This window comes from Hesperophylax consimilis, chromosome 26 (assembly GCF_061612785.1).
Source record: "Hesperophylax consimilis isolate HC1 chromosome 26, BYU_Hcon_1.0, whole genome shotgun sequence".
NCBI classification, from domain to species: domain Eukaryota; kingdom Metazoa; phylum Arthropoda; class Insecta; order Trichoptera; family Limnephilidae; genus Hesperophylax; species Hesperophylax consimilis.
Window position 1 is genome coordinate 27,077,146 of NC_142861.1, and position 12,375 is coordinate 27,089,520.

Below are 12,375 nucleotides of genomic sequence, written 5' to 3' on the forward strand. Positions count from 1 at the left end.
TAAATCTTCCGTCGTTGTCTAAACAAAAAATTTTTTTGAGCACGTTCGTTTATTATTTATCGTTTATTTTTGTGGATATTCAAAACATCACAATCTTCATCTCCTACCTCTCCTTCTTTCCTTAAAAAAACCTTCATACAGCATCTCAAAAGATGACATAGGCCCTGAAGAAAACTATTTTCCTAAGATCCTCTTTTGTGGAGCTAATGTAAAAGAAAAAAATAATAAATTTCTAAAATAACCTAAATGAATGAAATAAATTTACTTGCGCACGCTGAGATTTGAACATGCGACCTCCTAACTTAACCTAGTACACTAACTCCAAATGAAAACTTACCTAAACTAAACTATCCTAACCACCGGAGTAATGAAAATGTTATACAGCGCCTATGAAGTGATTTTTCACGAAAACGGCGCTATATAAATTAGCCAAATATTTTTAGTGATGGTTACTTAGTTAATTAGTTAGATATATTATAATATACAGCACATATACCTAATTTAGTCCAAACTCGGCAAACTTTAAACTATTTTCATGAACGTCATAGTGCAGCGTTTGAGCTCAAACTGTTTGATATTTAAAATCCCTCCGAATAGACTGGCAGAAGTTAGCAGTAACGGCAACAAGTTTGTTTTTTCAGCCCATATTGAAATTTCCCGCAAAGCTCGTGACCGAACTACTGATGTTATATTTATCCTACGGAAGAAACTACCCCGTGTATAAGGAAGGTTTCTTCACGGTGATATTCAGGGCGGAAGAATATTTTTAGTTTCATGTCGATAAAAAAGAAGTTCTATAGGGGTTCATAGTTAATAGGATAAAATAAACAAATACGATGTTTTTTTAAATTAATCCAATCGTTTGTTTTCATGATAATTGTCGCTTAGAATGGATATTGAAGATATTGAGCATGCTTATTTAGATCTTAAACATATTTAGATAATGAAGATATTGAACATACTTATTTAGATCTTGAACATATTTAGATATTGAAAATATTGAGCATACTTATTAAGGTCTTAAACATATTTGGATATTGAACATTCTTATTTAGATCTTAAGCATGTTTAGATATTCATCATACATATTTAGATCTTTAAAATATTTAAAAAAAGGAAGATATTGAACATAATTTTTAGAATAACTTAGAATTTTCAGACTAATTTGTAATTTTACAGAAAAATTGTCCGTTAATAATACAACATCACACAAATGGATAAAAATACATGGGTGAAAGCCAAAGGATAGCAAGTTTTCCAAGATTAGAGCAATGACAATAATATTTATACATAAAAAAGGCAATATCAAATCAAATAAGGCCCGCGTATTTATTTTTATGACGACTGGCTTAAATCATTTAGACTTAATCCTTTCACTTCAGTTGACAAGTCTTTCATAATCTCGACATTCGGGAAAAAATAGAATAATATTTTTAATAATTAGAATAGTGTTGATTGAGCAATAAATCATTATTTCGGAATTCAACAGGGGAATAGATTATTTTATTTTATTTAAGTATATAAAACAAGCAAGCAGATGCCGAAAAATGTTCATACATGGATGTTTTAACACTTTGTTATAACAAAAATACTTAGCTAAATATGCAAAAGTAAATGACAACACGAATGGGTAAAAGGTAGAATATAAATTAATATGTCCTAGTCGATTTATTATTGTCACCTGTAGTGATAAGACATTGATTTGGTAGACTTAATCCCAATATCACCTTGATATAATTAATAGTAAAACTTTTTTTTTTAATTTGTACATTGGTCTTAAAAATTATCTATGTCATTATTAAATCAGTGTATAGTGTTATAATTTGTTAAATTTCACTGTGCAGGGGAGAAATATCCTGTATTTGTGTGGTTGGCTTTAATATTAAAATGTCTTTCAACATCGTTATTGATTTTCTTGATGGAGTGTTGTTGATATTAATTTGGCATAAAATATCGGGTGTATCAACTGAAGTTTTTTTCTAAAAAAGATAGGTTAAAAGATTGTAAAATTTCATCAATTATGAGTCCTCGCGTCATTCAAAGTCCTAACCTTTAAGAAATTTTCAAAAATCTATGCTGTATGTATTCGATATGATGAATGCGAATAGTATAGACTTTTTTACTTGGAAATCAGACCTAATGATACTCAATTGGGAAAATAATGCTCGTCGTGCAATATTGTAAGTTCATGATATTCTAAATAAATATGTTATGTTCAATCCACAACTAATTTTTGAAGTTTCACAGCGGAAAATACAAAAAAACTGGGAAAAGTTTGACTGTCTATTTTGTAGCATAGCATTTACGCTTGTTGTTTTGAATCTCGTAATTTTGTGGTTGTCCAATTTTACATTCTATATCCTGCTTTTTATAAAGAACGGTTGTTCTGATTCCGGTCAATCTCACATTGCTTAATTTATTTACTCTTATATTTATTACAGTTGTATTTGCGACAGCGAAAGTCACTTGTTTCATGTATTTATTTTACACTATAGAAGCAACCAATACATTGGTTAAAATGTTGAAAAAAATTACAGATATTAAATATTTCAAGGCGAGTACCTATGATATGTTTCATTATAATGTCTCATATGTGGTATGTACAATGTACATTTACAGTAATTACCGGATGACGTGTGTGGTGTATAGGTGTATTAGTGTGTGTATATGTAAGCGTATTGAATAGCTTATATATTATTGATATGTTTTTCCTTTTAAATTTGGACAGTGAATCCGAAAAAATATCGATGTTTGAGAGCTTAGACAAATATTATTACTTACGTCAAGTTCCTTTGTGCAGAACAATGTTCCATGATAATTCACAAAATTTATGTTACTATCTGTCAATTACCATTAATTCATTCTAATTTTGAATTCAAACTTTATATAAATACAAGATCCAAAAGCTTACCATCAGAAAGGTACGAGTTTCATGATATTTCAAACGCACCGACCCGAACTAAATTCGCGCATAAACACACCATTATACAAACAGCGTTAAGCCCGTTGTTTTGTTATGAAACCGAGAACGAAAACAATATAATAATTTATCCACCATAAACTAGGATGTAAATACCCTAACTTGACTCCAGAGAATATAAATAATTTATTCATTTCCTCCCACACAGTTTCTAATCTGTTTAAAGACACTAAAGCCCATTAAAGGCCCTTCAGTTCTGTATACTCACAACGTTATATTATTATTTTAGCCTTTCAAGAAAGTAAACACTTAAATTAAAAGACTCAGACTTGTTTCTAAGTCATCAGAAAATTATTGAAGTTTTAGGTGAAAGAAATTTAAATAAATTAATATATTCGAGTTATTTTCATAAAACGATCATATAACTTAGTACGGATTGTTTCATTTCATTTAACAATTCAGCAAAATTTCAACGTTAATTTTCAATTTCTGTGAAAATTCTATTCAAGTTCTGTCATTGTATTATTATTGGACATTGGCTTCACAAAACTGAAATTAAAACAGAACTTAAACAGAGCTTGAAAGTCAATTTCAAAATTTGACGAATTGTTCAAATTCAGGTCGAGGGGTAAGGTTCTCAAGAAAATTTGATTTAATCAATTTTTCTCAATTAATTCATTCAAAATTATATAGGTATTTATAATATATAAGTAATATAATAAATAAATGGAAAACACTCTCAGTATTGCCCTGGCGAAATACAACCATTCAGATTTGAAACGTTGCATGAAATAGCTTAAGCCGTATTTGGTGACCAAATTTGAGTAGCCAGGAACTTTCCTACTTCTCCACCTTCCTCTTTCTCTTATTTTTACCCTCTCATAACTACCCGCAAGCCTCACAAAATACTCTGATTGGTAACGCCGAAGTTATCTATGTCGTAATACAATCCTTTCACACATGTATTTTAAAATAAATTAAACACATATTTTCGTAAATTGAGTTTCAGTTTTTTTTTTAATAATTTTATTTCTTCTTGTAATTCGTAATATATTTTCATAGCTCCGTACGTCAATGACTGGCCTCTGGGTATTTTTTTCTAAAGGGAAGTCCTATTTTTATTAGTGTTATTGCAGCAGGTTTCCAATTTTCCTTAGAAATTCAGTTGACATTTTTGGCTATTGAAAATAAATTATTGATGTGAATAATCTGTTAAAATAAATGTTTTTTTCAGTTTTTCTGTATAGCTCGTAGTATTGTTGTTAGTTTCATTAATCCATCGTTGACGAAAAACAGAATGCTGCTACTGTAATTAATGTGTGGTACAACGATTACGTTGCATACATTTTTACAAGACACTGTGGCTTCTTAATATTGAATTATGTAAAGCGAAAAGACAAAATTTCAAAAACAATGTTTCTGTATCATCGAAATTCAATTCAATATCCTGGAAATTTCTCATAGCAAATGTACGTGTACGGCATTCATTGTTAACTATAAACTACGCAGCGCGATTAAAACTATAGCATGTTTATTTTATTCACAACGTTTTTTCATAGTGTAAAACACCAGAATATAAAGTAATACATTTTCAGAGACACGATAAAAAAGCGTTCGAATTTTGCACCGTATTCGGGGTAATTTAATTTTTTCAGCGTTCGTGAGGCATTCCACAATTCTGCGCGAGCAAGTGTTATTAAAAGTTAGCTGTTCTGGTGGAATCTCTCGTAGAACTTCCTCTTTCACTTAATTTAAATTAAAAAGCTCGCCGGATATGCGCTCCCCTGATCTTACATGCAAGTTTTCAATTTGCAGCGTCGCGCTGAAAGCTCCGGTTAAAAATTCATTTTATTACTGAAAGAACGGTGAGCTTAATTCGCTCGGTGGTTTTCGGACACAATAAGCCTAATTGGGCTGCGGCTTTTGTCTCTGTTTATAATAATATACATAACTCTATTTGGTCGGAATCAGAGCAAAAATATGCTGGAATTGTGCAGCGTATTCTAAATGGAGCGAAGCTCTCGTTTTATTGGATGAAAACTGTAAATTCGAAATGTAAAATATTATTGGAAAATTTGAACAATTTTTAGGCCAAATTTCATTTAATATCAAAAAACCTAGTATTATTATAGTCTGATTGATTTGAGTTAACCGTGAAAAAGGCTTTCTAAAAATAAACTAAATTCATCAGATTTTTTTAAAGTTCGTAATAAAAAAAATGGTTAACACATTTTGTAATGTTATTTAATCCAACATTCATAATGAAAAGCACTTGGATGGCATTATTTTATGAATAAAAAAATATTTATTTCTATTACCTTACTTAGTCACAATATTTTAGGAAATTTATATTTTTGAGTGATACCAAATTACTGCCGAATATTTTCTGGCAATATTTTCACTTTCGTTGTCAATTTTTGTATCGGCTTACCCTTAATCACCTCAGCCCCGTATTTAATGTTTTTTTACGGATGTACCTAGTCGTATATCGTTATTATCGTATTTCTGAAAAGCTATATAATGTATGTGTGACCTAGCAAAACATGTTACATAAAGGAATTAATAACAATAAAACCTCTTTTGTTATAAATTGAATCATCTTACCTTAAAATCCTGTCTCGTCTTTCAGATTCAAACCCGTTCTGAATATCCTGAGCTGAGAACTTCCATAAAGCTTCACTGGTAACCACTCCGAATAAAAGGTCGTATCTATTCTGGCTGTTCCTCCCAGAATTCCTATCTGACCTCTTAGTATGACTATTGTACGTAGACCCCGACTCAATCGGAGCATAATTCTGCATATCGTTTGGTATAAAATACGTCAGGAATTCCTTCGCATAGTCGGTCTTTATGACTACGCCATCCACTGATGGTCCAAAAGCAGACAGGTAGTTTGGTGCGGATACGTCTGCTTCCAGTAATTCTTCGATTTTTGACTCTCTGAGGCAGTCCACAATCTCTTCGTGATCCTTGGCGAGGTCCTCTGGGATGCTGCAGTTTACTTCCCGAGCCAATCTAACGGAATAGTTAACTGGATCTTCCACCAATGCCCAGGAGCTCAGCGCAGAACCAGATAGAAGCACTGCCCGGTGGAATAAACCTGTGGAAATTAAATGAATTCATTAAAACATGTATAAGTTATACACGTGCTTAAATCTTCAAATAAACTAATCCAAATAAACGACAAGGGTTGACACTGAAATAGTGGGTTTTAAACCCGAATTTTTGTTGTAATTTTTTGTACGTGCCAATCAAATACAATAAATGCGCATTATTGTTTGTTTATATATTTATTTACTTTTCGAAAAGATGACAGCAATTCTTACAAGTAACGTAAACATAATATTTTTTTTTAAATTGTAAAAAAGTTTTATCTCTCTACTTAGAAGAACATGTTTTTATTATTTTGCAAATATATTTCATTAAAAATTATTGCAATCAACTCTGTTAACTGTTTTTTTTAAAGAAAGACGAACATTCCCGGGTTACAAATAACCTTATAATATTTGAAAATCTCCTACTACCGCCACAGTAAGTGGAAAATGTTGCTTGTGTTGTGATGGAGAACTTAGCCAGCCGAAGAATTGAACACACTATGACTGGGTGGGACCAAACGCAATGTCAACTCAGCCACCGACCGATCAACTCTATTGTTGAAAGTTCATTAACGCAGTTTTAGAGTGCTCGCGGTTAATTTTTCAAACTCAAGAATCTAATAACCCGTTTACCAACTATGTAGATTCTTTTAAATTCGATTCTGTTAAATATATACAACCAAATTAAGAGGTTCAATTGAGTTAAAATATAAAAGGCATATTGTAGTTTGACTAAAAAACGATGTCGATTTATTATTGAAATTCGACCCGGGAAAATATTAGTTATGTATAAAACACCGGATTATTTCGTTCAGAATTTATAATATTTCAGAACTGAAAAGACTCTCAAATTCACCGTAGTCACTATACTCATTCTTCCCGATATTCTTTCAATGTATTTGTCTATGTTTAGTGTGTGTGTGGCAACGTTCAGTATATATTACCTTAGTATTTATTTAAAAGTTAAAATAGTTATAAAGTCTCCAAATTATTTGTTTAAAAATATATATAGTAGGTACAGTGTGTAGTATTGTACAAGTAATATAATTTTATTTTGTGGTTTTAGAATAGATATGCGTTGAGTATGTTAGTTTCTTTACAATGTTAGACCATAGTACAAGATGCCAAGTACAGCAGTAAGAGTTATGTTGGTGGTCTGTTGGCTTGGATATTATGCATTATTTAATATAAGAGTAAGCAGATCCCAATCACGTTTGGAAGTTACACAGTAGTTCGATCATAACACAGATATTGTACACATTTAATTTAATTTAACCCACAAACAAAACTATGATAATTATTCGGGATCGCTGGCCGCGCAAAATACGAATTATTTTTAAATAAAGTATTTTGAATCATCTTAAGTAAAGAAAATATTCACAAGAGATAAAAGTATATTACATTTCAAATCAGACATCACTTTTTTTTGTTTACCCAATTTGTAGAGAAATATTCTCGGGTCAAAATGGGGAGCCAGTCTATGTGCTTATCTATATATATATAGATAATAATATGTATAGTTACAAAAATGGAAAAAGAATATTTTCAAAAATACTGTAAAATACTACAAAATATTGTGCAGTAAGAAAATTACATATAATTATAGAAATAGAATATCTACAAAAATCAACGAAAAATCAACGAAAAATCAACAAAAATATAAGCAAGAATATAAGCAACAGAAATAAGCAACAGAATATATCTGAAAATCATCGATAAAAGTAAGTCAATCTTCTCTGTAATAATACAACGAAAGTTTTTTTTTAAATTTAAAATAATTTTTCTCACTTTTTATTGTATCCGGTAAATCGTTAAATAACTTTGGGCCCATATATTCTGTAGATCCTGTTTTTCCTTAGATTCACAAACCAAAGGAAAAATTCGCGTTTGTTTAAAAACTATAGTCGATTTTTTTTTATCAAATCCCAACCGTCCAAAATTTGAACGCTAAAACTAACAAAAAATAACACCGAACGTTGTGTTAAACTTGTTTTGCATATTTATGCTTTAAAATGATGAAAAAAAGAATCTCTTGAAATTTCAGGAACCCGGGCGTTTATTGAAATAACATTATCATATACAAACAAGTAAGTAACCGTTCCGATACGGGAGTGTATATATGCTTACATATACACACATATACATACATATACATACATACGCATATATTTATATATCCGTATATATACCAGCTTATAAAATATAAAATGTTACCTGCATTTATTAAACGATGGTAGTGCTTACTGTTTGAGTACTGCCGTTTCAGAATTAATACTGATTTGTTAAAATTCATAAAAAAACATTACCTACCTATGTTTATTTTCAAAGAAGTACTAAAGAGCATTTTTATATTACGAAAAATCATTTCTACCATTTCTGGAAACCAAAATTTTAGGACAAGCATAAATTTCACTGTAGCAATCTCATTCGAAGGTATTGAATAGTTCCGCTATGCAATAATCCTCCCATAAACTAACCACCCATGAGATTCATTTGCAATGAAAGTAATTTATCGCTCGATAGAATAACAATCGTTCCGAACTGCACCATCGTTTGAAAATTAACTGTTGCCAATTTCCTCAAACTACCGAACAGATAAGCTGGAATCGGTCGAATCATTAAACCTACGGGTTCTTGTGTAACAATTATTATCACAATTGATTAAACATTGTTTAAATCTACTAAACTATATACATAAATGCTACACTCATTATTTTGCAGATAATTCGAACGTTACAAATATTGAAAACGTAATGGTAGATCTGACATTCGAATAGTTAAGTCAAAGTCACGCTGTAAGGACAAAATGCGATAATTTATTTCACTGATTTATAGTTAACAGTAGACCAATTGAAAGAAAGCCATTAGTAGGAAAGCGTTAGATATAATATAGAGATATATAATTAAAGATAATGCAAAGAGCTGTTCACTTTGTCCCAAAACAGAAATCATTGGAAATACAGAAAGTAATCATATATCCAGCAATGTGTACAGAAAACCTAAAAATGAAGAGAATTATGTAAGCATGATCGTTCAGCTAGCTGTTCTAGACATAATTTGAAACGTAAAAATCCTGAGGTTACACGAAGTAACGGAAATAGCCCAGAACCTGGCTGTTCAGATCTGGTCACCAAACACGGCAAAAGACCAAAAGTTTTACAAAGAGAACGCTTAGATTCTGAATGGTAGTACTTCACCAGTGGTAGATACTGAAAGGATCTACTACTGTTGACCGTACGGTAAGTATTCTTTATTCTATGGATAAGAGGAAGAAGACGATGGTGAACATGGTGCATTTCCCATATTATTATCAGCATTTTAAAGAGGTAAATATTTTTCCATCAATCTGAACGTTATAAAATTGTTTCGTTTATATTATGTTAACAAATGCGAAGCCAAAGTTATGCACACTTTTTTCTTATTAATGTTTTTCACTTTCTTTCAAGAATATTTCATCGGGCTCGATTTATTTTGCTGCTTGGTTGATAAGAGAAAGACAAAACTAATGGGTTTTGTTGTTGGAAACTAAATTGTATAGCAGGTTTTGACAGCAATATTGAATGCCTGAAGAACTTTAATAAAATTTCAATAGGCATAAAGTTATTTTGAGGTCACCCGGCTTGCCACTTGAAATAAACTTCCCACTCAATGACGGCCTTTCAATAATTCAATGTATTATGTCGATATTATAAAAGAAAATAGAGATATTTATAGCTCGGCTGAGGTCCACAAAAGAAAATGAAAGTCAAAAATAATCTAACACCCTCACATACAACCAAATACACCCTCTTTTAATGTCAGTAAGATATCAGATCTCTATTCTGTTTTTAGCTTCAAGCGTTCCATGAGTTTCTGGAGAAGTTTATTCCTCATGATATTAAAATAACTCATTATTTATACTTACAAAGACCTTTGATCCCATTCTTCAATAACAATAATAAGTTACACTGGGAATGTGATGATAAAATACGAAATACGTATATTTATTAAACATTTTATGCGTTCTTAAATTTAATTATTAATATTAATTCCTCATTAAAAATGATTTCTGAATTACTGAGAGGTAGTAATGTGGGTAGTATTCTACTTCATTCTATGGCATGTCATTACCTACCTAATAATACCTTTACAAAACGGACGAAGTATTGATGATTATTAATAATTATGTTCGCATAAATAATATGTAGAACATGTGTAATTAAGCCACAGTGTTATACAAAACTAATTGTAAGCCTTTTAAGATGTTTGCTATATGAATTACACTTTTTAGTTTACAGAGGTAGACTATTTTTTTTATTCAAATTCTGAAAAGAACTGCGTGAACCGGAGGTTATTTTTGTAAGGCCACGGCTTTCGAGAAACTTCATTAGAAAGGATGCTCCTTGGATTTTTCTGCAGACGACAAGATTTGGAAAATTGTTTTAAAAAGTTGGCTAATACAATAAAAAAATTATGACATAATTCGATCCATCGCCTATGAATTAATACGAAATATCATAATGTAACACATTTCCGTCAAATTTGAAGATCAACTGTGAATAACAGCCTCCCAATTTATAAATAGATTACACTTTCAACAATGAATACATATTTTATTTTTCCTAAAACAACTATGACTATTTTTTTGTATAAAAATAATAATATCTTATAGGCAGGTAATTACAACAATTATTTCATTAAAATTCTCTTTGTATTTTACTTTCTACAAGAGTCCGTAATATTAACACTGCCGTCCCGAAGGGGGTACATTTACCCTAGGTGAGAGCTCCGGTCGATATCGAAGTTATTTTTGACATCATATACTCCATCATTTAGGTAATACTAGAAAATAATTATTTGGTAGTTGATCCGCATAAAAAAATATGCAGTTACTATTATATCTAATATATTAAGTATAACAGCTATTAACTACTCGTATATCAAGTAATATCTCTTAAATTCCAATAAAAACCACCACCGATCATATCTACCATCTACGGTGTCGAGCAGCGGCCTGCAAGAATTTGTCAACATTCGTCTCCACCACCCACAGTGTCAAAGAACCAGGAAGATTCATAATATTCATCACCAGCTGACCATAAAATCACCGAGCACAGATCCAAATCCGGACGTGATGTGACCTAGCTGATATACACCAATACTGCCTTCGTAATTTACACAGTGATACCAAAAATATCTAAATATTTTGGTCTCTGCCTACCGTTACCTACATGTATATTATTTGAATAAAAGTTTGACAAAAATGGGAAATCTCCGGTTAAAAAGAGGTAATAAACTAATATCAGTTACTGCAAAGGTCAAAATAAATGTAAGACACACGGTCACTTCGCGATTATGTGGGGGACCCTAGTGACCCCTTTCAGATTTTAATTGATTTTTAGCATAAGGTTGGAACCTTACATAAATGATAAAAGCCGAATTCGTCTATTCGGCTAGATGAAGACTATCTCTGTGATGGTTTCCTAGCAATGGACAGAAGTACCAACCTACAAACAAAAATTTGATAGTATAGTAAGTAAGTAAGATAGTAAGTATTTGTAATCATTCTAAATTCTACGCGGTAAGTCTTGCTCGGTTTCTCTCCCCCATCCCAGGAAAATAATTATTAAAGTTGGCCGGTCATTGAGTAAGTTATGCGTAACAAAGGCCCCAATTATTATGTAAACAGATAATAGGATTAAACGCAGATAAATCATGGTCATTAAAATTTAAGCATGGATTATTATTGGTTATTTTTAATGACGAGTAATGAAATGCCTCAGTGTCTCCAATTAATATTTTCCGGAAATAATTATTTTACCGATTATGGACATTGATCATTACTCTCCATTGCAGGTTATCAATGGAAAGGTACTTATTTTCGCGTAGGCAGTTAGTTTGATAAATTTAAATTTAATTGAAAAAGCAGGTTAAAATTATTGTGTGACAATAATCATGTTAGTAATTAATCTTGGTGTTGATAGAAAAACACTCTACAGCGGTGATATTTTGATTTCGAAATAACAATGTCATCATTTTAACTAGGTTATTATATACGGGGTGTATCGGCAAGTACCCGACAATCTTTAACCAGCTATTCCTCAGCACATTTGGAGTAAAAAATGTTATGGGCGCTTTGCTGTCCGGTAACATCTTTTTTTTCAATAAAAACAAAAAATAAATAAAAAATCCACACTCCGTCACTGTCATTTGCGTTGTTTTTCGCGTTCAACAGCTGTTATTAGCAAGTGTGTCAAAAAGTGTCCTCGCTCTTTCGTACACACTAAATAATAATACCTAAAAATGAGACGAATGGTGCCGTGCCATTTCGTTGTGATTGTAAAAGCGCGCCAACGTAGGTACGTACGTACATTATTCAAC

General features: G+C 31.3%; 1 protein-coding gene across 1 annotated transcript in view; it reads right to left on the reverse strand.

The window, feature by feature from the left end:
- Positions 1-12,375, reverse strand: part of LOC149411363 (neuroligin-4, Y-linked-like) — an 887,216-nt gene that overhangs the window by 266,798 nt on the left and 608,043 nt on the right. The window contains exon 5 of the mRNA XM_089647299.1: positions 5,525-6,020. Coding sequence (XP_089503425.1) covers positions 5,525-6,020 — 496 coding nt within the window. The remainder of the gene's footprint in view (positions 1-5,524; positions 6,021-12,375) is intronic.